The sequence below is a fragment of the Eurosta solidaginis genome, chromosome 2 (genome assembly GCF_040869045.1).
Source record: "Eurosta solidaginis isolate ZX-2024a chromosome 2, ASM4086904v1, whole genome shotgun sequence".
NCBI lineage: Eukaryota > Metazoa > Arthropoda > Insecta > Diptera > Tephritidae > Eurosta > Eurosta solidaginis.
This window is the reverse complement of record NC_090320.1, coordinates 101,506,152-101,532,920: the sequence shown is the minus strand read 5'-3', so window position 1 is coordinate 101,532,920 and position 26,769 is coordinate 101,506,152. Positions and strand designations below refer to the sequence as shown.

At 37.9% G+C, this 26,769-nt stretch overlaps 1 protein-coding gene across 5 annotated transcripts in view; it reads right to left on the bottom strand.

Annotated features, from left to right (window-relative positions):
- The window catches only part of vari (MAGUK p55 subfamily member vari), a 767,475-nt gene that overhangs the window by 409,796 nt on the left and 330,910 nt on the right, over positions 1-26,769 (bottom strand). For all 5 annotated transcript variants that reach the window (XM_067766042.1, XM_067766044.1, XM_067766045.1 and 2 more), the window contains one exon: positions 941-1,039. In XM_067766042.1, coding sequence (XP_067622143.1) covers positions 941-1,039 — 99 coding nt within the window. The remainder of the gene's footprint in view (positions 1-940; positions 1,040-26,769) is intronic.

The following is a 26,769-nucleotide window of genomic DNA, read 5'->3' as shown; positions in this document are numbered from 1 at the left end:
TTTCTGGATGGGTTTCGGGATCCGTCCCTCATCCCGTCGGGGTAATTTCGAGAATTTGTATGGGTTATTTCGGGATCATTTGCGTACCCTTCATAGATCAATTCTGGATGGTTTTCGGGATCCGTCCGGCATCCCGTCGGGGTCATATCGAAACTATTTCAGTATCATTTTGGGACCCTTCCGAGATCATTTATAGGTAGTTTTCGGGATCCGTCCGGCATCCCGTCGAGATAATTTCGGGCCTTTTTCTGGACTATGTCAGGGTCATTTCGGGACTTTTACGGGATCATTTCTAGATGGTTTTCGGGATCCGTCCGGCACTATTCCGGGATAATTTCTGAATGATTTTCGGGATACGTCCAGGATCCTTCCGGTATCATTTCTGGATGACTTTCGGGATCCCGTCAGGGTAATTTCGGGACTTTTTCGGTATCCTTCCGGGATAATTTCTGGATGGTTTTCGGGATCCCGGTAGGGTAATTTCGGGACTATGTCGGGATGATTTTGGGACCCTTCCGGCATCATTTCTAGATGATTTTCGCGATCCGTCCGGGATCCCGTCAGGGTAATTTCGCGACTTTTTGCGATCATTTGTGAATAGTTTTCGTGATCCATCTAGGATACCTTCGGGGTTATTTCGGGACATTTTCGGTATCCTTCCGGGAGCATTTCTGGATCCCTTCAGTGTAATTTCGGGATTATTCCGGGATAATTTGGGGACCCTTCCGGTATTATTTCTGGATAGTTTTCAGGATTCGTCCGGGATCCCGTGAGGGTTATTTCGGGACTTTTTCGGGAGTATTCCGAGATCATTTGGGGTTCCTTCCGGGATAATTTCTGGATGGTTTTCGGGATCCGTCCGGGATCCTGACGGGGTTCTTCTTGCGGACGGGCCGCGGGTAAAGTCTAGTACTATATATATATAGATATTGGTACATACCTGTAAGATGTCCCCTGACTTGAAAGGCAATCCAATATCCTTGCATGGTAGCAATGAATCGTCCAAGGGGTTATAGTCAAATAGCGCACGCATGAAACACTATAAATTTATATTTAAATAACATTATTACATATTTTTCAATCTGAATTATAATAACACTGCACAACAGCAATTTACAACAAAGGGACCATGGAAATTTTAACTTATACATTTTTCTGACGAAACTCATAGTTTAGTATGCGTAGTTTATTTTTTATTTGTCCTTCGGAAAAGTGTACAGAATCCTGAAGAAATTAAGCTTTGACGCCTAATATGCTAAGTATCTCCTTATAAAATTAGTAACATTTCATACTAACAATTTCCATAGTTTATCCTACCACCACTTTTCAAAGCTTTCACGAAGGAATCAGAAATTCACTTCGCATCGTTGATGCAACGCGTTGTTAAAGCTTTACACTTCGTTTTCATTACTATAGTGAAAAAACTAGAGAGCAATATTTTTTGGTGCCCTACCAAAGTTGTAAGTCTTATAGATTTTTTACAGCTTGACCAATGACCCTTTCTGGACCAGTAATCTTCAAGGGCAAATAAATATAAAAAAAACGGAATATTATCTCGTTGATTTTATGAAATATACCATGGTTACTCTGTTGCAGAAAAAAATTCGAATTTCGTTGCACTGTGTAATTTATGAAATTTTTCTAGACTTGTGCGAGAAATAGAGAACAATTCAGAATCGCATCTGGGTAAGTTGCAAAATACATGAATAGAAAACCATTATTTGGTATTGATTTTGGTAAAGTAGAAAAACTCAATCATTTTCACGTCACATTGACGTGAACCATTTTCAAATCGGGTTAGAAATAGCGAATTTAGTAAAGTTATATTCGAGCTGGCTAAATACCCTTCAGTGGACTGGTCGCAAAAAAAAGTTTTAAAAGTCCGCCACTTAATTTGAAGCTTATGTTGAGAAGGTTTCGGAAAATTTTTTTAAATCCTTCAAAATACAACCGAAAGTATTTTTTTTTTATTGAAACTTGGTTATTTGAAATTATTTAGTTTTTCGTGTGTAATCTAGACGAGGGCTCTTGCCTCTTCATTCTAACAGGGTCATATCAGGACCCTTCCGGGATCAATTTTGGATAGTTTTCGGGACCCCGTCGGGCTTATTTCGGGATAATTTTGGGACTCTTTCGGGATACGTCCGGGATCCCGCCGGGGTTATTTTGGGACTTTTTAGGGACTATTCCGGGATCCTTTGGGGACCCTTCCATCATCATTTCTGGATGGGTCTTTGGATCCGTCCGGCATCCCGTCGGGGTAATTTCGGGAATTTTTCTGAACTATTTCGGGATCATTTTAAGACTCTTCCGGGATCATTTCTGTATAGTTTTCGGGATCCGTCCGGGATCCCGTCGGGGTTATTTCGGAACTTTTTCGGGAGTATTTCGGCATCATTTCTGGATCCGTGCGGGATCCCGCCGCACAGTGTTTCGTGTAGAACAAGCTGGACAAAAACAAGGTTCTTATTCCAAGAAAAATGTAATGAGAAATGAAAGAAAACAAACAAAATAACGGGATTTTTGCTGGACAAAAACAAGGTTCTTATTCCAAGAAAAGTGTAATGAGAAATGAAAGAAAACAAACAAAATAACGGGATTTTTGCCTTTTTTATATTTTTGCTCATATATATTGAGTAATTGAAGTATGTATCTTTTTCTGGGGGGTAAAGCACACTTTTGTGGGGGGTCTAAGGTTCACTAGCACTTCACTTCACACACCGTCACGTAAAGAAAAATGCACCTTTTAAATATGAAATGTTTAATATATTTTTTAATTCAAACTCCTTAACGGCACTCAAAAAAAACTCTTTAACTCGAGAACAATAATGAACGTTAGCGGGCGATAGTTACAGACGAACTGATTTGGCAAATTTCCCAAGTCTCCTGCGCAGCAGGGAAACGGTATAAGTAAGTATGTATGTATGTTAATATGAAAATGTACAAAGAGTATAAAAAATGCAGAAAACAGTAAATAAATTCTTATTTTTCAGGGTGCTTGAAAAAGGTGAGTTAAGTAAGTTAATTTAAGTAAATTTAGGTATTTTAACAAAGGGTATGTATCTTAGCACAGGTAAGTATTTTAGAAAAAAGATTTAAGTAGATTTAAGGAATTTAAGGTAAGTACACACATACATATGAGGTTTTAAGAAGTGAATGTTTTAGTTAAATTTTACAAGGTAAGTTATTCTAAGGTAAGGATATACATATATAAGTGTAAATTCATTGTAGATTCGTTTTTCATATTAAATTCATTATTATATTAAATTAAATAATTAGGGGAAATTTTTAAAATTCAATCAAATTGGAGTTCATGTCTCCAACATGGCGGCCGGCCTGCTCCGATGAAGGAAGCAGCAACTCCTGCATCTCTGCCAAGGTGGATACTGCTGTGGAGAACAGGATTTTCAAGCGCCGCTGAGTGTTCTTGCGTCCTTCCCTCTTCTTTTTCGGCTTTGCAATGACCACTCGTCGAGTAGTGGGTTTCTCCTTCGGTTTCGGTACATTGCGTCGGTTCTTCTGCTTCTTGGGAAGTTTGTCTTGCTGCCGATGTAGCAGCGTGTGGTGTGCAAGGCCGCATTTGCGGCAACGGTCCGGGGAGTCGTATGCGCCCGTAACATGGGATGTTGCCAAACAATTTATACAATATTTATGAGCCCGCACCGACTCATAGCGTTCTTCAGGGGTCATAGCCATGAAGGCGTTGCAATAGCGCAAAGAGTGCTTTTGGCAACAGAGCCGACAAGTGCTGTAACTCTCGTAGCGTCTGTAATGAGAATAAAAAGAGAGAGAAATGTTTTGTGAGGTGAGTAGGGGGCTAGCGATAGGGTTTTATGGATATCCTAGAGTTTATATGGTATGGTGAGATCGCTAGAGTGAGGGTAGAGATATTATTCTGCTGGGGGAAGTGCGCAAAGTTTTGCAATGGGCCGTGTATATATTCCGCTTTGAGTGCGGACATCTACAACTCGAACATTTTCGTCCGATCCGGGATGAAGACGAGTGACACGTCCGAGTTGGCACTCATTCGGGGGGAAAAGGTCATCTTTCACGACGACTAGATCACCTTCTTTGATGTTTGTCTGCTGAGTACGCTTATGAAGTTCTTTGAGATATTCATTTTTCCAGCGCGTACTAAATTGATGGTGTAGAACTTGTAGTTTTTGCCATTTGTTGATGAGCGAAAGGTTCTCGGAGTTGGGTTCGGGTAACGCGAGTAGTGGAGCACCACGGAGGAAATGTCCGGGAGTTAGAGCGAGTAAATCATTTGGATCTTGCGACATCGGAGCTAGCGGTCTAGAGTTGAGAACCGCTTCGATTCGAGTGAGTAGGGTAGTAAATTCTTCAAATGTGAATTTTTGACTGCCTGCAACTTTAAGGAAATGGGTTTTAAAGCTTTAAACTGCCGCTTCCCATAATCCGCCCATGTGAGGAGCATATGGTGGGATGAATTGCCAGGACAGTCCATGAGTAGCATATTTTTGAGCTATGCCAGTTGCGGCTTCCGTGAGAAAAGAAGAAAGCTCCTTTTGAATGTCACGACTTGCTCCAATAAAGGTTTTGCCATTGTCTGTCATTATTTTGTGTGGGAGTCCACGACGACTAACAAAACGAGCAAATGCTGCTTTAAAGGCAGCGGTCGTCAGATCCGAGCAGACTTCAAGATGGACTGCTTTTGTTGAGAAACATACGAATACACAAACGTATGCCTTTGAGTAAGATGCCTTCCGTAAGATTGATGTTTTAACGAGAAAAGGTCCAGCAAAGTCGATACCGGTCGTGTGAAATGGGAGAGAGTATGTGGACCTTTCCGGAGGGAGTGCGGCCATTATTTGGGATTTAGCCTGTTGTTTGTAGATCGTGCATATCTTACAATGGCATATGCACTTCTTCACCTTTTGTTTGAGTCGAGGGATGTAGTATTCCTGTTGTATCATGCGGATCATCAGTTGTTTTTCGGAATGCAACAAGGTAGAGTGAATAAATTCTAAGAGTAAATAGCAAAACTGAGAGTTATAATGGGATAACGCTCGTTGTAACTAAGATTGGCTTTTGCGAGCCGACCATTCACCCGCATTATGCCTGATTCGTCGAGCATAGGGTTTAGAGTTAACAATGAACTCTTTTTGTGGAGTGGTTTGTTGGACTGTAGATCTGCAATTTCGGCAGAGAAGTATTTATGTTGCGTCAACAGGATCAAACGAAATTTTGCCTGATGAACTTCCTCTTGGGTTAGCGTGATCGTTTTCAAAGTATCAAGACCTTGGGCTCTGTGTATAAATCGGTACATATAAGCAACGACTCGTAGAACTCTTGAGTAGGAAGAAAAGCGTTCCGAGTAGATCACGCACATCTACAGCATGAAATGCATGGGTGCGCTTTTGTTCCGGTGGAGTAGGGGTTTGTGTCACTGGTTTCGGCAAGGACGTTGTGGATTCGGCCAACCACTCTGGGCCCTTCCACCAAAGGGAGCATTCGGCTAGATCCTTGGGTGTACATCCACGGGTACCAATATCTGCTGGATTATCTCCACTGGGTACGTGTTTCGAAGGGGCGTTACTCACGTTTTCCAGAATTTGTGAGGTTCTATTTGCCACGTAGGTCTTCCAGGTGTGTGGGGGTTTTTCCAGCCATGCTAGTACGATAGCGGAGTCCGACCAGAGAAACAGGTCATGTGGAGACAGAGCTAGGTATGAGCGAATTTGTTTTATTAATTTTGTGAGTAGTACTGCTCCACAGAGTTCTAGACGAGGGAGGCTCACGGTTTTCACGGGAGCCACTTTGCTCTTCGCCACGAGTAGGTGAGTAGAAAACCTGTCCTTGCTATTCTGCATTCGCAGGTACACACAAGCGCAGAATGCTTTTTCAGATGCATCTGAGAATCCATGCATCTGAAAGGGTTTATTGGGTGAAAATTGAACCCATCGAGGTATTTTAATTTCATTTATCGCGGAGAGATTTTCGCGAAATATGTTCCATTTGTGGAAAGCGCTGGGTTTGACTTGTTCATCCCAGTCAGTTCCTTCTAACCAGAGTTGCTGGAGGAGAGTCTTGGCTAGTATCATTATTGGCGATAGCCATCCTGCCGGATCAAACAATTTCGCAACCGCCGATAAAATTTGCCTCTTTGTGTTCGAGTTTTCTGCGGGTATAGGGTCGTAAGAGTATGAGAAAGAGTCGTTTATGGCATTCCATTTTATGCCGAGGGTCTTTGTTGAGCTGGCATCGTGAAATTTGAGGAAATTTGCATCTAGGAGATCAGAGCGGACTGTATACTGTGTTCGCCCGAAAGTATATCGTCTAAGTATGTTTCGTGTAGCAATATATCATAGGCGAGTGGGTGGGTGGGTTTTGTGTCTTCTGCGAGTTGGTGCAGAGTCCGTATCGCGAGATATGGGGCACAGTTGACGCCAAACGTCACTGTCTTTAATTTGAAGTCCTCCATCGGTAGCTGTGGAGATCTTCGGAAGAGAATTCTTTGAAAATCCTGATCTTCTTTATGAACGAGTATTTGGCGGTACATCTTTCCGATGTCGCCGTTAAATACATACTTAAAAAATCTCCATTGCAGATTTTGCATGAGGGTGGCCTCTTTGAGTCCACATGGAATGTTTGGGTCTTATTCCTGAAATTCGACTGGTTTTGAGGCGTCGAAGATCTGTGGTTGAAACTAGAGTTAGAGTTTCGGGGTTTATTGGGTCTATATGTGCCGAGTCGTTCTACCACTTCGTACCTAGTCGTGAGAAATTTGTCCATCTCCGACCAAAGTGGTAGCTCCTTTCTAGAGTCGAGTGATTGCTCCCAAAGTGCTAGGGTTTCATCAGGTAGTTTTGATGAGCATAAGAATACGAGGATGGGGTCCCTGGTATCAGTTGAGACATCGCTCGCATTTAGGGTCGAGATACAGTTATTTATGGTGGTTTGAATTTCTTGAATTCTTTCACCATTTTCAGAATAAACTGTGGGCATATTAAATAGGGTCTTTAATTGGTTATCTACGAGAATTCTCCGATTCTCGTATCGGGATTTGAGTGCTCCCCAGGCCAGCTCGAAGTTTTGATCATTTAGCTGATATTTTTTAATAATCAGAGCTGCTTTTCCTCGTGTTTTTGCTCTCAGGTGATAGAGTTTTTGGGCCTGAGATAATTTTGGGTGATTTATGTAGACCGCAGTGAACATGTCCCGGAATGACGGCCAGTCTTCATAACCGCCATGGAAGACCTCCGTGTCGCATGCGGGGACTTTGAGATAGGGTTCGTGTTGAGAGGGGGTATGGTTTACCTGTATGGGCATGTTGCTCGGTTGACTAGTCTGCAGGGTGCTAATCAGCTCGCTGATCCTGAGTTTTGTGCTCATCGCTGTGTCGAGAGATGTGTTGTATGCCTCCTCGCATGTCGCCCTGAATTTTTCCTCCGTTTTGCATAGCTGTGCTGCTTCGTATGCAGGTTCCACTGCGTCTACTCTCTTGTTGAGTTCCTCCAAGTACAGCTTGAGACTGATCTCAGAGTGGTCCGTTTCCGCTAAGTTCCACCATTTTTCGCAGAATTTTTCTAATTTGTTTATCTCGAAGAAAAATTTCTTGTCCAAAACTCCGTATTCATCTTCCGACTGGGATTTAGATCGGGTAACGGGTCCTGACTGTGGCTTTGGGGTTTTGGGTTGCTCCTTTTTCTCGTCCGCCATATTACAATTTAAACTTGAGTCTAAAATTTACTGAGAATTTAAGTGTTTCTTACCACTGTAATTTTACTAAGTTTTTTAGATGCCTAGTCCCACTGTGCAGTTATGAGTAGCGGAATTTGCACAACCAAGTGGATATGAGCGGCTTTTGTGTTAAGGGTGGAAAATTACTTGTCTTAGCGCCTCTAAGTACAAGTATGTGGTTATGTTTATAAATATGTATGTATATATGGCGTGGAGAAATAAAAAAAGTGTGGGTGGAGCTATAATTGCTTTGAGTTGCAATTATTTAACTAAGTTGAGTTCTAAGTTGCGTACTGAGTGAAGTCTTAGTTTAAAAGAAGTGCGTGTTTAACTTTTTAGTTTTTTTTGGTCCAATAAAATCAATTTTATTATATAGGGGTGGGAGTTTTTGTTGGAGTAATGGGCTGAGTTTATTTATGCAACTGAGTTAAGTGCAAAATTTAGTTTTTTGGAGATTTTTTCCTATGTTGCACAAAATGTATGCAACGGATTATTTATATTTGGGTAGCAACTAATTTTGGGTGAGAGGATGCTAATGATGAGAACCAATTATATGTATACAAGAGTGTATGAGAGTGTATGAGTACAGTATTTATATATATATATATATATATATACATACTCAACAACCTCATATATAAATACTCTACTCATACACTCTTGTATACATATAATTATAATATATATATATATATATATATATATATATATGTATATATGAGGGGATAAGTACAGCTTTTTCCAAAGAAAAGTGCCGCTATGAGATGAGAAAATTTTGCTTCGATTGCAATTTATATTATGTACATATGTAGGAACTATTGAGTTAAGGTTCGACTGTACCTTTTATGGGTTTTATCGAACCAGAGTATGCGGTGTTGTTGGGTAAATGAACGGTTCCAACTACCGCTCGAAGGGTGGGTAAATTTGCTGTACTTGTGAATATGTATAATTTTGTACTGGGTGTACTTACTTTGGCATTCTTGTTTATCACCTGTTTTGTCTTTTGATGTATGCTTATTTGCTGTTTGATGGGGTACCACTTGTGCAGGTCTACTGCTTCGCTAACCTGGTATAGTAAAAAATAGCAAATATTGCTACAAAATTAAAGCCGCTGTCACCCAAATTTTTTTTTTTTTTTTTTTGGATGGTTTAATGAGAGCCTTTTTTTATTATTGTATGTGTACCGTTTTTTATAATAATAATTTTCTTTTCTTTTTAGGTAATTCCTTTTGTTTAATTTTCAATATAAATTTGTTTTATTTCTATTTCCCAGCACTTGTATGACTTTCCGCACTTTGTATTTGTTTCTTTCCTTTTCAGCACCTTGCTTTCCAAAATTGTTCGTTCTTTGGGTAATTTTCCCAATTTTAATTTACTTTAAACCTGTTTTATTTTCAGCACTTTGTAATTTTTAAGTAAGTAAATGTAAATTTTTTCTACAATTTGCACTTTTTTGTTTGTTTAAATTTACTTGCAGTTTGTTTTAGCGCGCACGTACCGGGTAAGTATTTGACTTTACTTTTAGTTTTTTGAATTTTATTTTTTATGTTTTTTGCACTGGTATAGGTACATAAGTATACACTTGTATTAAGGTAAGTAAGAACTATTTGGTTTTTTTTTCGCAAGTATTTTATAAATTTTTATATTTTGCAATATTTTTATTTTAGGTGTTTTTCTCACTTATTATTTTTATTCAACCTCTTATAATTTTTTCAATTTTTTTCGCATTTAGGGTTTTAAGTTTTTCTATTTTTTCTTATAGGTCACTGATTCACTGATGGCCGCAATGGACCAAGTATCTTTTTCTGGGGGTAAAGCACACTTTTGTGGGGGGTCTAAGGTGCCACTAGCACTTCACTTCACATAATATATTATATAATTAATATATTTTTTAATTCAAACTATTTAACAACTATAGTTAAACTTCCTTAACGGCACTCAAAAAAAACTCTTTAACTCGAGAACAATAATGAACGTTAGCGGGCGATAGTTACAGACGAACTGATTTAGCAAATTTCCCAAGTCTCCTGCGCAGCAGGGAAACGGTATAAGTAAGTACGTATGTATGTATGTATGTTAATATGAAAATGTACAAAGAGTATAAAAATGCAAAAAACAGTAAGTAAATTCTTATTTTTCAGGGTGCTTGAAAAAGGTGAGTTAAGTAAGTTAATTTAAGTATCTTAGCACAGGTAAGTATTTTAGAAAAAAGATTTAAGTAGATTTAAGGAATTTAAGGTAAGTACATACATACATATGTGGTTTTAAGAAGTGAATGTTTTAGTTAAATTTTACAAGGTAAGTTATTCTAAGGTAAGGATATACATAAGTGTAAATTCATTGTAAATTCGTTTTTCATATTAAATTCATTATTATATTATAATTAAATAATTAGGGGAAATTTTTAAAATTCAATCAAATTGGAGTTCATGTCTCCAACAAAGTAAGAAGGCAGGAGTGGCCGTAAAATGCATTGATTAATTTGCAAAATTCTTGTTGAATATTATGCTTCATATTTCTTTTAAGTGAACACTTTTATATAATTTTTTTGATGGATTCTAAGCTCGAAGGTAAGTAAACATTTTCAATAGTAATTCTTTCGCAATTAGAGTATTTTCAATATATTTAACATTCCGTTATTAAGAAGAAAGGGTATTTTTTCTCTATATTTTTAACTTTAGGGACAAAAAAGTTACATACATCCGCGGACATCCGGGCTAAATTTTACATATGTTATAGTCGCAAGTATTATCTAATAGTCGAAAGAAAAAACCATTGCGAATTCTTTGCACATCTATTTTTAATTTTTTTTTTTTTTGTACATTTAGTTATCTCTACATATACAATACGATGTATGTATGTACCAGCTCCGACGAGATATTTGAACCTTTAAAGCTGATCTACAAACCGCAAAACCAATTCCCAGGTACAGGGAAAAAACACGTAGCCATAAAACACACAAAAATAAACTCGCAAGGTCAGCAAGAGCACAGCAAAAGCAAAAAGGCGAAGATCACTGACTTCAACCTGCCAGAACCTACCGCACCAGTCACCAAGGCATAAAAACAGGTACATACAAAGCAATCCTAATGCAGGTATAACCACACAGGAACGCTACACAAAACAACCCCATTTGGTAGCATCTACGCCAATACCTGAATGTAATATAAATACTGCACAACTGATAACAAATCAGAACGATCAACGACACTTAAGATGGCAGCACAACAATCATCAACTATTCACCCTGTCGGAAAATCAACAACACAAAGCAATTTAGTTATAACCGTACCAAGAACGGAGTTTTTTGACATTTGGGTTCAACATTCGAAGGAAACCAGATATAAAGAATTATTGAGTTTTGTTGTACTTAAGTAAGATTTAAGCGAAGCAGCTGAGTATTCGATAAAAAGTTTAAGCTTACAAATATCGGCATATTCGTCGAAGCTGGAGCAAAAGTGGAACACTTCTGGTAGACATAAGGAGCGATTTTTGAATAAAAACTCGGACATTTACAATAACGGTGGATTCAAAGTTGCCATCAGACCAACCAACCACTTCTTCAGGTAACCGCGGCCCCGGAAGACGAAAGAAGGACTTTGTTAGCTGCAGTGAAAAAACCAAACGGCGTCGAGTGGATGACCTCTTGCAATCTAGAAGTCCCGGTGAGTTACTTTATACAGGAGAAGTATCAACGCGTATGTCCGGCAACAGAAATGTTGCTAACATTATAAAAAAATCACAGGAAACCACTCAAATATCCGGCAGAAAAATGACATGTGAGCCAGATGCAAGATTCTTGAGCAATGTAGAAGCTTTAGCATACTACGTAGATAGCAAGTCGACGACTCATGGGTAGAAAACGACTCGGAAGTGGAGCATCAAGGCAGGCCATAAGGTTTATCCATCATTTTATAGTCTAAGAAAAGCTAAGGCAGAATGCTATCCAAATGAAATTGATGTGGGTGAAACACGTGCGGAAATTAAAGTCCAGTCCGTATTAGATAAAGCTGTTGAGCGTTTAGTTTTGGCAAATCAAGAAGTTTTTGTTAGTTTATTACCTACAAACTTGACGTATACTTTAATCAGCAAGTGGGGTTGCGATGGAAGCTCTGGCCATAGCACATATAAGCAAAAGTTTACATGCAGTTCTGACACTGATGAGTTTTTGTTTATATTTTTTTCGTTCCTCTTCAATTACAGGATGAAAAAGGTAACATTGTTTGGCAGAATCCTCGACCTTCTTCTACCATGTATTGTCGTCCAATTAAATTTATTTTTTCTAAAGAAACAAAAGATTTTATTGTTTTTGAAACGAACAAAGTTTTGGAGGAGATAAATGCGTTGTTGCCAACAAAGTACATGCTCGAAGAATACGAAGTTTCCGTAAATCACAATATGCTTATAACAATGATTGACGGAAAAGTTTGCAATGCTTTGACTGAAACTTCCTCCGCACAAAAGTGTTATATTTGTGGTACCACTCCAAAAGATATGAATAATGAGTTACGGGACTTTACGCCTAACCGAGATAATCTTGGTTTTGGTTTGTCTACTCTCCATGCATGGATGTTTCGAATGCTTGCTTCACATAAGTTATCGCCTCGAAGTAAAAAAATGGCAGCTTAGGAATGAGGCAGATTAAGAGAGTGTAAAGCTACGTTCCAGCGAAATCCAGAATAAATTTAAAGGTGTACTTGGATTGATAGTAGATAAACCAAAACCAGGTTTCGGCAATACCAATGACGGCAACACTGCTCGTAGGTTTTTCGAAAATTCTGAGGCTAGTGCTGAGATTACGGGTTGGATGTAACGCTCTTCAAAAGATTCGACACTCCCCTTCGCGCATTAACATCTGGGTACAATATAAATATCCAAAGGTTTGAAAAATTTGCGGTCGAGACTAAAAAACTATACATAGATCTCTATCCATGGTTTAATATGCCTGTTACAGTTCATAAAATCTTAGTGCATAGTACTGATATTATAAAATCTGCAATTTTACCTATTGGTCAACTTTCTGAGGAAGCACAGGAAGTCCGTAACAAATATTTGAGACGATTCAGGGATGATAACACACAGAAGCAGTCGCGTGAAGCCACGAATAGAGATCTTATGAATATGTTGCTTATAACATCGGATCCTTTAGTTAACAGTTTTAGGGAGATACCTAGGAAAAATTTAAAAGTCTGACTTCAGAAGTCTTAAATTTACTGTCCCCCGATAATGTTGAAGAGTCAATAAATACCGCAGTTGTTTCAAGCTTTCACAGTAGTGTTGCTGATGCTCATGACTATTCCACAAGTGACTCATCGAATGAAAGTGATGATAGCGAATAATAATATAATTATAAAAGATAACCTACCCTATAACTTTTTTTGGATCAGGTTTTATTTAATTTAAATCTATTGTCTTTTATACTTTGTATGATAATTAACTTTTAAGTTTTTGTAATAAGTAATTTTCACATAATTAATTTAATTATTTACATTGTTATTATTATTATTGCAATTCACTTTTACATTCCTGACTGGTACTATAAAATAATTTTGTAAAAATTGTAGTGCCAGGATAAATACTCAAATAAATACAAAATATGTATGTACGTATGTACAATCACTCACATAAATAAGTAGACACCCCTTTTTGGACAATTTTCGCTTTCGCCAATTTATTTTAACTAATTTCCCTTAAGAAAATTTGTCACGATCTATAACAAAAACTAAATTATATTTAAAAAATTTTGAAAAATTCGACGAATTTTCATATTTTAACTAATTTCCTATTAGAAAATTTGACACGATCTATAACAAAAACTAAATTATATTTAAAAAATGTTTGAAAAATTCGACGAATTTTCATAAAAAATTAAAATTTTTTTTAGAATTTTTTAGAGTATTGAGATTTGTAGTCCATTCAATTTGAGTACAATAAAGTAATATTCTTAAGTCCTTTAATTTTTTTTGGATCTATGTCACTTATTCACATGAGTTACTGTATATGAAATAAGCAAACGTATGCATATGAAGTAAAATTTTGGAAAAAAATAAAAAAAAGAACATATGGCTGAAAAAAATGACGTAGTTGTAATAAATGACTGCATATGAAACGGAAAATCTCATAAAATAATTTTGTCCAGCTAGCTTGTTCTACACGAAACAATGTGCGCCGGGGTAATTTCGGGACTATTTCGGTATCATTTTGGGACCCTTCCGGACAGAAAAAAATTTAAACAGATAACTTCGTAAGCAGGCTAACGTGAATTGCCCATATATTTTATTTTCTCCTTGCGAACGGGACCGCGGGTAAAGGCTCTATTATATAAAATAAATGAAACTTTTTAATTGTAATTTTACAAAGCATTGATATGTATCTAGATCTTGTTCTCACTCCTTCGCGGGTGTATTGCGAAGAATCATTGAAATCTATTGTAAAATCATGACCTTCTTCACCTAGATCTACGTCGTCTGGAGCAATACCAGCTTTAACTATTATGTTACGCAACTCGTAAAAATAGCTGCAGCTGTTTCGTTGGAATAATGAAGCACCCGGTGCTTTAGCAAACACCTAAAACCAAACTTTACAACACAAAATCCTCTTTCTATACAATTCCTGGCGGATGACATTTTCCTCATCTTCCCACAATAATAGCAAAAGTAATAAATCTTCTTCCATTTCTCTCGATCGCACAATAACAGAATTCTAATTTAAATTTATCCGTAAAAATTAAATTATCAAGAGCGTTTGACTTATTGACAATTTGTCGGCGAAAAAAGCTTTTTGTTTTTTACATAGAATAGCAATTACTTGAAAATTGTCAAACTTGACAAATAAGCAAGATGGTGAATTTGTCAAGTGCACAGAATAGGGCTGTAAATGTCGTTAAATTACTGAGTAAATTGTCCATTTTTTTGTTTTAGCCGCTTTTTTCCAAGGCCACGGTTCTATTTTCTTTATCGGATGCAAGGCTTTTAATGTTGTCATGTTTCTTTAAGAATTTTCGCGCTTGCTACACTGTACCAATTATTGCACATTTATTTTATTTGAGGTTGTGTGATCTTTTTGTACTGGCGTACCTGGCAAAGTTCCAATTCATCCATTTAATATAATTTTATATCTAAAATCACATCGGGTATTGTTAGGGCTAGGGATTAGGGAGAAGATGTCTGGGTCCTGCAGCTGTTCAAATACCCTGCCCCAGTCTGAAGCTCCGGGAACGAGCCAGTGCACACGCTTCAGTCGTAGGACAAGACTTAACCGGCCCTTCTAGACGACCCTCAATCGTTTCATTTTTCCACCCTGTCCACTAGCTCATAACATTTTATCAATAAAAAGAACTTAGTACGCGCCTCTTCCTGTTTCTCTAGTGTCTGTATTAGATCTTCTCCACCTGCAATGTATTCAAACAGGGCATATTTATTGTTTTTAGCTAGCAAAGCGAGCTTGGGACTCTTTGTTAGGAAAGCTTTTATATCTTGCGGGAATTCTATGTTTGTTTCATTCACAAACCATTCTTCATGTGTGTCGTTTTTTCGTTCGTTTCAAAGTTTTACTTATGTATTTTCCTTTTTGACGCGTTTTCATGTTTTTCGATGCTTGTGATATTTTCTTCACATTTTATAAAAGCTAGCAAATCTTTTATGCTTGTCTTTTTAATATATCATATTTGTGTGTAATGATAAGACTTAATATTTTACAAAGGTAGCAATTTGTATGTCTGTCTAGTATGTATTTCATCCTTCGTTTTGAGAGATGCTTTAATTCAAGTTTGATACTTGATTTAAGTTTCAAGAATATTTAGATATATTTTGAAACCTGTTTATTAATTCCTTTGAGTTTTCATAGTTCTTCCTTATTTTTGCATACTCCATCTTTTGCTGTTGTTGTAGCGATAAGGACACTCCGAAGACATTGGGGAGTGTTATCGATTGTTGTTTGCCGGATGCACATCCGGTACGTTCAGGTAACAAGCACCATAAAGGTACTAGCCCGACCACCTCGGGAAATATTTGGTATGACCACATGCAACCTTCTAGGCCATGACGCCCTCCCACCCCCTAGATCAGGAGTTCGGGGTCGCCAGTGCCTCGGCTGTTAATGAAACAGGATAGGGTAGGTGAGGTTAAAAATTGGGTTGGAGAAGCTATATAACGCTGGCAACCCCTTGAATCAATTTGGTATTTTAGTCGCCTCTTACGACAAGCATACCTACATTTTGATAGTTTAGCAACCTTTTCGTTTTTTGCTGACTCAAGATTAAAAAAAACCAATATATTTCGGTTACACTCCGGTAATCGTCCTCAGGGCCACTAATGACACATAAAACATAAAAATATTGATGAATTTAATATTAACAAATTTGTACAAAATAATTCCTTCACAAATAACACAATTTTGTACACACATTTTTGTGACGTCTACACCGTCTAATAAGAGTTGTTCTACTGTCTTTACTCTCCAGTAACTACCTGTACAAATGAGCGATGTGGCCTACGTCCGTTTTGTAGTTCATTCTTTTGTATGTGGGAGTATTTATTATGTGCAGAATTTCCAATATAAATCTTTTGTTGCTGTGATTTTCTTGTTAGATGTTACAGCTCTGTCGAAATCTGGTGAGTGGCCGGTAGCAACACACTGTGTCATTATTGCTGGGTGCGAGATAAAAACCCGTAATCACCGTTGTTGTTTCGTTCGTTTCAAAGTTTTACATATTTTCCTTCTTGACGCGTTTTCAGTGTTGTTTTCCGATGCTTGTAATTTTTTCTTCACATTTTATAAAAGATACCAAATCTTTTATGCTTGTATTTTCAATATATTGTATTTGTGTGTAATGATAAGATTTGATATTTTACAATGGTAGCAATTTGTATGTCTGTCTAGTACTTCGTTCATTCGTTTTGAGATATATTTTAACTTGATTTAAGTTTCACCAACATTTAGATACATTTTGAAACCTGTTGATTAATTTGTTTTAGTTTAGTTGTCATAGTTCTTTTTTATTTTTGCATACTCCATCTTTTTTTGTTGTTGTTGTAGCGATAAGGACACTACTCGAAGGTCTGGGTGGAATATGTAGAATCGGTGAGTTTATCCCCTAGTTCTGGAAGCGGATGAGCACGAAAGGCCACTGAGCGCAATGATAGGGATATCATCTGAAAACATTTAAAACTGCTGCAGAAATTTTTGTGGTAAGGAACCGATTTTATTCTACCCAGGGACCATCTAATTAATTTTTGAGGAGATTATAGTTTTCATGTTTATACTAACTTACTTAGTTGGCGCATAACAGTTTAAACAGCTATGGCCGTCCAACAAGGCGCGCCTAGCCATCGAAGCCGCTGCATTTTAATTCGCTGTACTACGTTGATGTCTGCGTAAAGTTTGTTCAGCTCATCATAAAATCCACTTCGGTACTCGCCGTTGCCAACGCGTAGAGGTTGAAGAGGTTTCGAAGAACTTTTCTCTCGAACACTCCCAGAGCCGCTTTATTTGATGTTGTGAACCATGTTCATGCTTCTACACCATATAGCAGGGCGGGTACGATAAGTGACTTGTAGAAAGAACATTTTACAATACTTTTCAATTGCCTATCTAGTTCAAAGTAGCATTTATTGGCAAGAGTGATCCTTCGCGGGATTTCAGAGCTGATGTTGGTGTTAATGCTGGTTCCCAAATAAACAAAACAGAGTCTTTTACAATTTCGAGATTATGGCTGTCAACAGTGCCGTGTTTGCTAAGGCGCAAATGCGCTGACTCTTTCCTCGATAACAGAATATACTTTGTTTTGTCCTCATTCACCATCAAATCCATCTTTTACACTTCTTTTACCAGGTTGGAGTATGCTAAACTTACGGCGGGGGTGTTCAGGCCAATGAAATCAATGTCGTCAGCATACGCCAACAATTGCACGCTTTTATAGAATATTACGTGTATTTTTTTTCAAGCGAGCTTGAAGAAAACGCTTCAACTAGCTAAACAGTTTCATTATGCCAAAACCGTACAGATGGTGGAGGTTTATCAGCTAATTGTTACTTTTTTTCGCTGCTATGACATTTCTACTTCTAGCGTATGTTTTTGACACTCAACCAGAGAATTACAAAAACAAAATACATGAAATGCGTGTGTTTGTTTGTATGTATATCACCCTGCCGCCACGCTGTTATTTTTGTTTATCTGCACATTCGTATGTTCATTTCATTCGCTCGTTCACAATAGTGCCCTATTTTTGAATATGCAACACTATACAACACTATCAATCAGGTCGACAATTACCTAAGCGGTTTCAACTGAAAGCGCTTAGCCAACTCAACTCGATTCCTTTTTATTGTTGCTTTCCATGCAATTCGGTAAGCTAGCTAGTGTTTTAATTGTACTAGTTAGCAACGAAATACAGCTATTGTTCCAGAGCGGTTAAGTTCTGCACTAAGTATAATTTTCTCCAGCATCAAATTAAAGAAATCGCACGATATAGGGTCACATTGTCTGAAACCTCTTTTAGTTTCGAACGACACGGAGAGGCTATTCCAATTCTGACTGAGCTGATGGTGTTGCTCAACACCTTTGTGCAGAGCAGTATAAGTTTTGCGGGGAAACCAAATTCAGACATAGCGGCATATATATAATTGGTGCTGTCGTAGGCATCTTTAAAATCGACGAAGAGCTCAAGTGTGTCGATTCTTTTTTTGCGGGTTTGTTCAAAATTTGGCGCATTATGAAAGTCTGGTCGATGATAGATTTACCAGATCTGAAGCCGCACTGATAAGTTCCAAACGGCCGATTCACGGTGGGCTTCAATCCCTCGCACAATATGCTTGACAGGGCCTGTTATGCCATATTAAAAAGGCTCATTCCGCGACAGCTGGCGCAGTTTGCAGGATCTCCTTTCTTGTGGACGGAGCAAAGAACACTTAGATTCCAATCGTCGGGCATACACTCGTCCGACTATATTTTGCAAAGAAGCTGATGTATGCGCCTTACCAACTCCTCGCCGCAGGCATTCCATCAGCACCCGCGGCCTTGTTATTTTTAATGTGGTTATTGCTATTCTGACTTCGTCATAATCGGGTGATGGGACATTAATTCCATCATCATCGATTGTGGGATCGGGCTCATCATCCCTGTGCGGTACATCATTGTCTCCATTTAGGAGTAGCGAAATCTAAGCACTCTCTGGACATCGCTTACGAGGTCGCCGTTAAAATTCTTACATAAGTTTTGCACGGGCTTATCGAATTTTATGGTAAAATTTTTTTGCATTCTTCGTCGTACCAGTTGTTTTTCCGTGGTTTCCGGTAACCAATTTTTTCTTCGGCGGCGGTACAATGCCCTATAGATACAGTTCTTTATATTAACGGCCAAAACAATAAATCTTAAATGGTTCTCTTCAACCGAAGTCCTTCACTACTTCGAAGTTATGGCTACCAACATTAACGTGATTGCCAAACGGTGATTTTGAAGACTCTTTGCTTGATGATACTTTAAATGTAGGTCTCATTTCAGATAGCCTAGCTTATTACAAAGAATAAACAGCATGTGAAGAACTTAATGTAAAATTTAAAATTGACAGATAATTATTGTAGGAAAACTAAAAATTGAACATTGACAAATAATCAACATTGGAACAAAAAGTTTCAATTATCATTCAAAAATTTTTAGGAGCAACGTTTATTTATTTTATTTATTTATTTATTATTTAAAGTCGACGACAAACTATGGTCGACTGCATAATATAAAAGATATATAAATATACAACTCAAAAGATAAAATTTAAGATATATCGAGCTTTCAACAATGTTATATTACAAACAAAGAAATATTAATGAACATTACTATTTAATTTCAGAATATAATAATAATAAGAAATATGAGCAGAAATAAGATCTTATGCCGAAATCTTATACTGGCGGAATGCATCAGATTCCGCTCAGCATGACTTCGGAATGCAGTGGATTCCAATCTCCCTGTTGGAATGCAACAAGATTCCAATCAGCATGTCATGGGAATCCGGCAGTGCTAAGAGTAGTGTAATGAGGATACGCCATCACAAGGCATAAAAAAGTAACATGACCTGTGTTGTTGGAATGCACCGGATTCCAATCAGCTCGATGCCTGACCCATAAGATTATACTGCCGGAATGCATACGATTCCGGTCAGTGACTCTTGAAAAAGCATGTTTTTTACGTTGTTGGAATGCACCAGATTCCAATCAACACAGTACTGTCTTGTTCCTTCTTAATGAGACATGTTGATAAATGTTCCTCCATCCTTAAACGAGATAGTTCCTGTTTTTTATCGAAGGAATAAATGCCGGCAAATTAAATTAGCTTGTATCTCTTAAATTAGATAGGCAAGTATTGCATTACGTATAGTGGCAAAAGTACATTCAAGACTGATGCAGCTATACAAGTCATTGTAGTGCGCGCACCAGATAAGAAGAGGATTATTTTTAGCAAAGTTTCGTCGACAAAGGGGTAAATAGAAAGGAACGTAGTGTCTGGATACTCTAGGGGGAACCGCAAAAAACAAGCGGCTGAGGAGGTCCGCGGAATCAATTTCTCCAATAATGAGCTTATGGATGAACAATACCCCCAGTAATATTCTCCGATTTTCCAGAGTGGGTAAGTTAATAAGAAGAAGTCTACTTCTGTATGGAGGAAGGTGGAGACTTGAGTCCCAATTAAGGCCGCGCAATGCAAATATCAAAAATTGCTTTTGAACTGACTCAAGACGCTTTATATGCTTTTGAGAAACAGGGGACCAAACGCATGAGCAATACTCGAGTATTGGACGAACCAGCGATGTGTAAAGAACCTTAGTGAGGTACGGATCATCGAACTCTTTAGCCCATCTTTTAACAAATCCAAGTAAACCCAACGCTTTGTTGGCTATAGATGAAATATGCATGTTAAAATTCAATTTCGGATCAAAAAGGACACCTAGATCATTTGCAATAGATATACGCTCCAAAGGCGTACCATCTATTACATAAGATTTCAATGCTGGCTTCACTCGGTGAAATGTCATATGCTTACATTTAGAGCAATTTAAAGCTAATAAATTTGTTGTGCACCAACATTAGAACGAGTCCAAGTCGGCCTGAAGAAGATCCAAGGAACTCAAATCGGTAGGACAGTAAGTGTAGCAAAGTTTTACATCATCCGCATACATTATAGTATGGGAATATAATATTGTCTGTGGCAAGTCATTAATGAAAAGGGCAAAGAGCAAAGGGCCTAGATGACTTCCCTGGGGTACGCCAGAGGAAACTCCGAACGATTCCGACAGATTGCACTTGAACAGGACTTTTTGGGTCCGGTTAGAAAGATAGCTTTTCAGCCACATTAATAGGTGAAACGGAAAGCCCAGTAAATCAAGCTTATGAATAAGCAACTCGTGGTTGACGGTATCAAATGCTTTGCTGATGTCCGTGTAGATGACATCCGTTTGCTTGTTCGCTAAAAATCCTTCCATAACTATAGAGGTGAATACAAGCAAATTTGTAGTGGTTGACCTTTGACGAATAAAACCGTGTTGGCATGGAGATAAAAGACTAGAACACTGATATTGCAGTTGATTGGTGACAATCTGTTCAAAGACTTTAGGAATGACTGAAAGTTTAGCAATACCCCTGTAGTTTTCAACTTTTGACCTACTACCTTTTTTATGCAGGGGTATAATAAAAGACTGTTTCCAAAGTGCCGGGAATGACGCAGATCCCAGAGATAGCTCAAATAATTTTAAAATAGGCTCATACATGTTTTCGGCGCAGTACCTAAGCACGCAGCTAGGAACACCGTCCGGTCCCGGAGAAAAGGTGGGCTTCAAAGATTGAAGACTCTGAAGAACAATATTACCATCAATAGCAGGATTCCTAATGTAATTCGAGCTATCTAAGCGATAGGGATATTGACCAGAATGTAAACCACTGGATGAATACGTGGACTTAAAGAACTCAGAAAATAGTTCAGCAACGTCGTCATCAGTGCAAGCTTCTTTACCTCCAAAGGTTAATGAGGAAGGATACCCAGAAGTTTTCCGCTTTGAATTTACGAAACTGTAAAACTTTTTTGGATTTCTAAAAAAATGGGCTTTACAACAACTCAAGTAATTTTTATAACAAAGCTGATTAAGACGGTGAAATTTAGAACGAGCTATTAGATATTTAGAGAGGTCAGCAGATGCTCCAGATTTCTTGAACCTCTTATAAAGCCTAGATTTGATGTTATTAAGTCTGATAAGTTGCCTTGAAAACCAAGGGGGCTTATTCGAACATAGGGTATAGCGAGTAGGAATGCAGGTATCAAAGAAGCTATCAAGCGTACTGTAAAATATAGAGATAGCCGAATCGACATCAGTGCAAGCATAGAGATCCGACCAATCATATGCGATAAAACTTATAACTATTGTGCCCCTTGTTAACATTAATACAAAACACATACTTTCTAATTGCTCAATCTTCGCTTCAGCATTATATAGTTAGCCGGAATAATTTCTATTCTAAGAACTAGCAGCCCGTGTGCGATGTTGCTCACAAAGCGGATGTTTATTGTGTTACAAAATAATAACAAATTATACGTGAGATATGTTATTGATATTAGAAAAGAGAATTACTCTAAATATATATATATGGTATTTATTTAATTCTATAACTTAAAGTACTTCAGAATACACTACATTTTTAGTTTTTTTATCTGAAGTAGCAGTATAGTTTGATTCTGAGGGTTCCCAGTTCTCGATATTGCAACATACAACTGCCCATGAGTGAAACATTCTGCACGCAAGTCAATACTAACATTGTGGAAAGTTTGGCCTTGTGATTTGTTGATTGTGACTGCAAAGGAAACCTTCACAGGAAATTGTAAACGTTTATATTGGAAAGGCATATCCGTTGGAATCATAGGTATGCGGGGCACGAACGATATCTCTCTGGCCGCAGGACCCGTGATGATCATTGCCTCGAGGATATGGTTATGCATTCGTTTTATTTGTAAACTCGTTCCATTGCATAGAGTTCGTGGCTTGAGGTTACGCAGTAAAATAATTGGAATATAGTTGTAATTTTTTCGATCAGTTCAAATTATATTTTTATGAATTATTTCAGGCTTGGCTGATCCATTTATTTTAGTGCAAATGAAAGAATTCAATTCACCATTCTGCCCAACGTTTCGCTGTCAAATTTTAGCATCATCAGGGGCGACTCTGTTTATTTAAAAAAAAACAGACACATGGGGAAATCCGCCAAACTTTGGTTTTTTTGGAGACAAACATTTTTTTTTTTTTTTTTTTTGAAACATTGTATCACGCAAATAACTTTTTGCTAGGAACATAGAGGGGTAAATTGCATCACCGTTACTCGTCTTACATGATGCCTCAAAAAGATATTGTCAAAAGATCGAGCAAAATATATATAAATTGAGGTAGCAATGTTAAATATACATTTATTTCAACACTTCTGAAGATATATGCAGCTGTTAGCTATGTAAAATTTTTTGATACACGAGGTCCGGTTTTGTAGATATCGGTAAAAATATAAAACCGAATAACCGCCAAATATTTTTTACTGCAAAGTTTGCAACACATTTATTTTAACACCTTTCTACCGATTCTTTTGAAACTTGAAAACGTATAGATATGTGAACGAAGTATGTTTAGGTAAAAACGTTTTAATACCCGAGATCCGATTTTGGACATATTGATAAAAATATAAACCCGGAAAACCTTAATTTTTTTACTGATTTAAACACTTCTTAACCGATTAAGTTGAAATTTTATCAGGATGTACATATCTATGTGGCGTATATTTAGGTAAAATTTTGTTGATACCCGAAACCCGGTTTTATACTAGGTTCAAACACACACCAAATTGGCAATTTATACTGTTTGGGCAATTTATTACGCAATTTGTCATATAATAAATTGTAATAATAAATTGCCAATTTAAAAAAAATTGCGTAATAAATTGTTTCAACCTGCAAATGCAACATTGGAAAGTGTGTTTATTGAGTATATTTAAACGTCACTTACGCATGGCTGAACTATATGGTTGGCTCATTTCATCAGCTGATTTTATGTCTTTCATTTCACTGGAGTAGGGACTGTCAAAAGAAGATGGCAAAATCAAAATCAAAACAAAACATTGAACACATTTTCTTACAACACACAAAAATTTCAAAGTTTTATGTTTTCATTCCATTTCATTCACCTAATACCAACACGCACATTTTGACAGTCTCAACAAAGATATGTTGTTACTGTAGAGATGAGCCATCCAGCTATCAAATTACTATTGTGTAAGCTAAATAGAGTTGTATGAACACCACTCAATTTAAATCGAAATAGCCTCCATTTATTTTTCTGTTTGAACATAGTATTAGAGATATCGGCAAAAATATGAAACCGAGTAACCGTCAAATATTTCATACCCGTCTGTTAATTTTTTCTCTACACCACAGTAGTATGGAATATTCACGAAAGAAAGTTATTGATGTTTGTACATGGGGCAAATATACGAAATTTTCGCCAAAAATTGGCAATCGTCAAAAAGTGTAGACAATTTTTTATTGTTTTTTTTTAATTTTTGTACCAAATTTGTGTTTCTTTTCATTTACTTTTAATTAAAACCTGGTTTAAAAAAAAAAAAAAAATCCACATTTTTTGACGATTGCCAATTTTTGTCGGAAATTTCGTATATTTGCCCCATGTACAAACATCAATAACTTTCCTTGCGTGAATGTTCCAAGATGAGGCAATTGATGGTATACCACTGTGTTGTAGAGAAAAAATTAGCAAACGGGTATGAAGTGATAAAAGTAAAATTGTAGCTATGCCCACAAAAAAACATGCTCTTGAAAAAATTTTACGCAACCAAGTGCTTCCACTTTTCCGCCTCTACCTTCAAAACTGAAAGGAGCACATCGAATTTGAAGCCCCAGGTATTTTTAGTCCCTGATAAGCTATTATCGTGCATAATCCAAATTTCAATACTCAGTTGCCTCAAAAAGCTATAAGCAAAAACTGTTAATATTGAAAATGACAAAAAAAAGTATCGCTACTTTGATTGATGATAGTTTTGAGTATTGGAGGGGCACATTAATTTTGCTCATACTTTTAGAATCTTCGTCTCAAAAACAACATTCAGTTTAAATTCCATAGCGTTTCAGCGATGCTTCAAAATTTTATCGAAAAAATTCAAAAAAAAAAAAGAAAAAAAAATCAAGGGTATTGCTTGAAAAAGTGTAAAAACCGACGTTTTTTACGTTTCGAAGTTCTGCAAAAACTTACTATCAACTTTCTTGATTTTTAAAAACAGAAGCACGTATTAAGGCTCGATGACAATGCATTAACGTGATGGTGTGGTGACATAAGGTCAACGGCCATAAGGTCAATTGGCCTTATTACCACTTTGAATGGCCATAAGTTTGATTGAAACTTTGCACACGTATCAAGGCTCGATGATAATGCGCTAATGTGATGGTCTGGTGACATAAGGTCAACGGCCATAAGGTGAATGGCCATAAGTTTGATTGAAGCTTTGCACACGTATCAAGGCTCGATGACAATGCAATAACGTGATGTTGGGGTGACATAAGGTTAACGGACATAAGGTCAATTTAACTTATGACGACCCCAAATGGCCGTAGATTTGAAACCTTGCACATAATGCGTTTTGCGCAAAAACGCATTATTTTATTAATGATAGAAGTGGATGCATGGCACATCTACGAAAGAGCATACTGGAGCCCTTTTTAACACGCTTTTATTAGTTTGGCCTGTATCTATCTATGTATCTATGTATCCAGGTCAATTGGCCTTATTACCACTTTGAATGGCCATAAGTTTGATTGAAACTTTGCACACGTATCAAGGCTCGATGATAATGCGCTAATGTGATGGTCTGGTGACATAAGGTCAACGGCCATAAGGTGAATGGCCATAAATTGATTGAAGCTTTGCACACGTATCAAGGCTCGATGACAATGCAATAATGTGATGCTGGGGTGACATAAGGTTAACGGACATAAGGTCAATTTAACTTATGACGACCCCAAATGGCCGTAGATTTGAAACCTTGCATATAATGCGTTTTGCGCAAAACGCATTATTTTATTAATGATAGAAGTGGATGCATGGCACATCTACGAAAGAGCATACTGGAGCCCTTTTTAACACGCTTTTATTAGTTTGGCCTGTATCTATCTATGTATGTATGTATCGGAATCTGGAGTGGAGCCGAGAGCCCCGGTAATGCAGAGCTCCAAGCTCCGTTGCAAATTTTGAAGCATTTAAAGATAGGTACTTTTAGCTAGTGAAGGTCACCAGACCAAGGCACCATAAAGAAGAATCGGGCGCACAATGGCTGTGTAAATCCAGTAGGTCACCTTAGGGGAGAATCCCCAGGAGGTGCCAATCGCCCTCTTGCAGGTGAACAGCTCTGCTACTGCCTTCTTGGATCGCTCCACTATATGGTCACTCCATAATAGCTTCCTATCCACAATGACTCCCAAATATTTGACTTGATCGCTAAACGATAAGAACGTACCCCCATTTTTTGGCGGTGTAAGATTTGGTACTTTGTACCTCCTCGTGAAGAGGACAAGCTCGGTTTTATCCGGGTTGACTTCCAAACCTGTGGCGGGTTGTACTCCTGGAGCACCTCCAGGATGTCAGCTGGGTCCGTTGGCGTCACTGGAACCCAGGTTCCAGCCCTTGGTCGTGAGTGGATATCACGCGCCTCCATTACCTTGAGGCGCGCGCCCCGATATACCACCCCTATCAGCGTGACGGCGGCCCTATATAGGTTTACCGACCTGGCGTTGTTGCTGTAGCGATAAGGTTACTCCCCGAAGGCTTTGGGAGTGTTATCGATGTGATGGTCCTTTGCTGGATACAAATCCGGTACGCTCCGGTAACACAGCACCATTAAGGTGCTAGCCCGACCCACTCGGGAACGATTTATATGACCACATTAAACCTTCAGACCATCCCTCCCTCCCCACCCCCAAGTTCCATGAGGAGCTAGGGGTCACCAGAGCCTCGTCTGTTAGTGAAACAGGATTCGCCGCGGA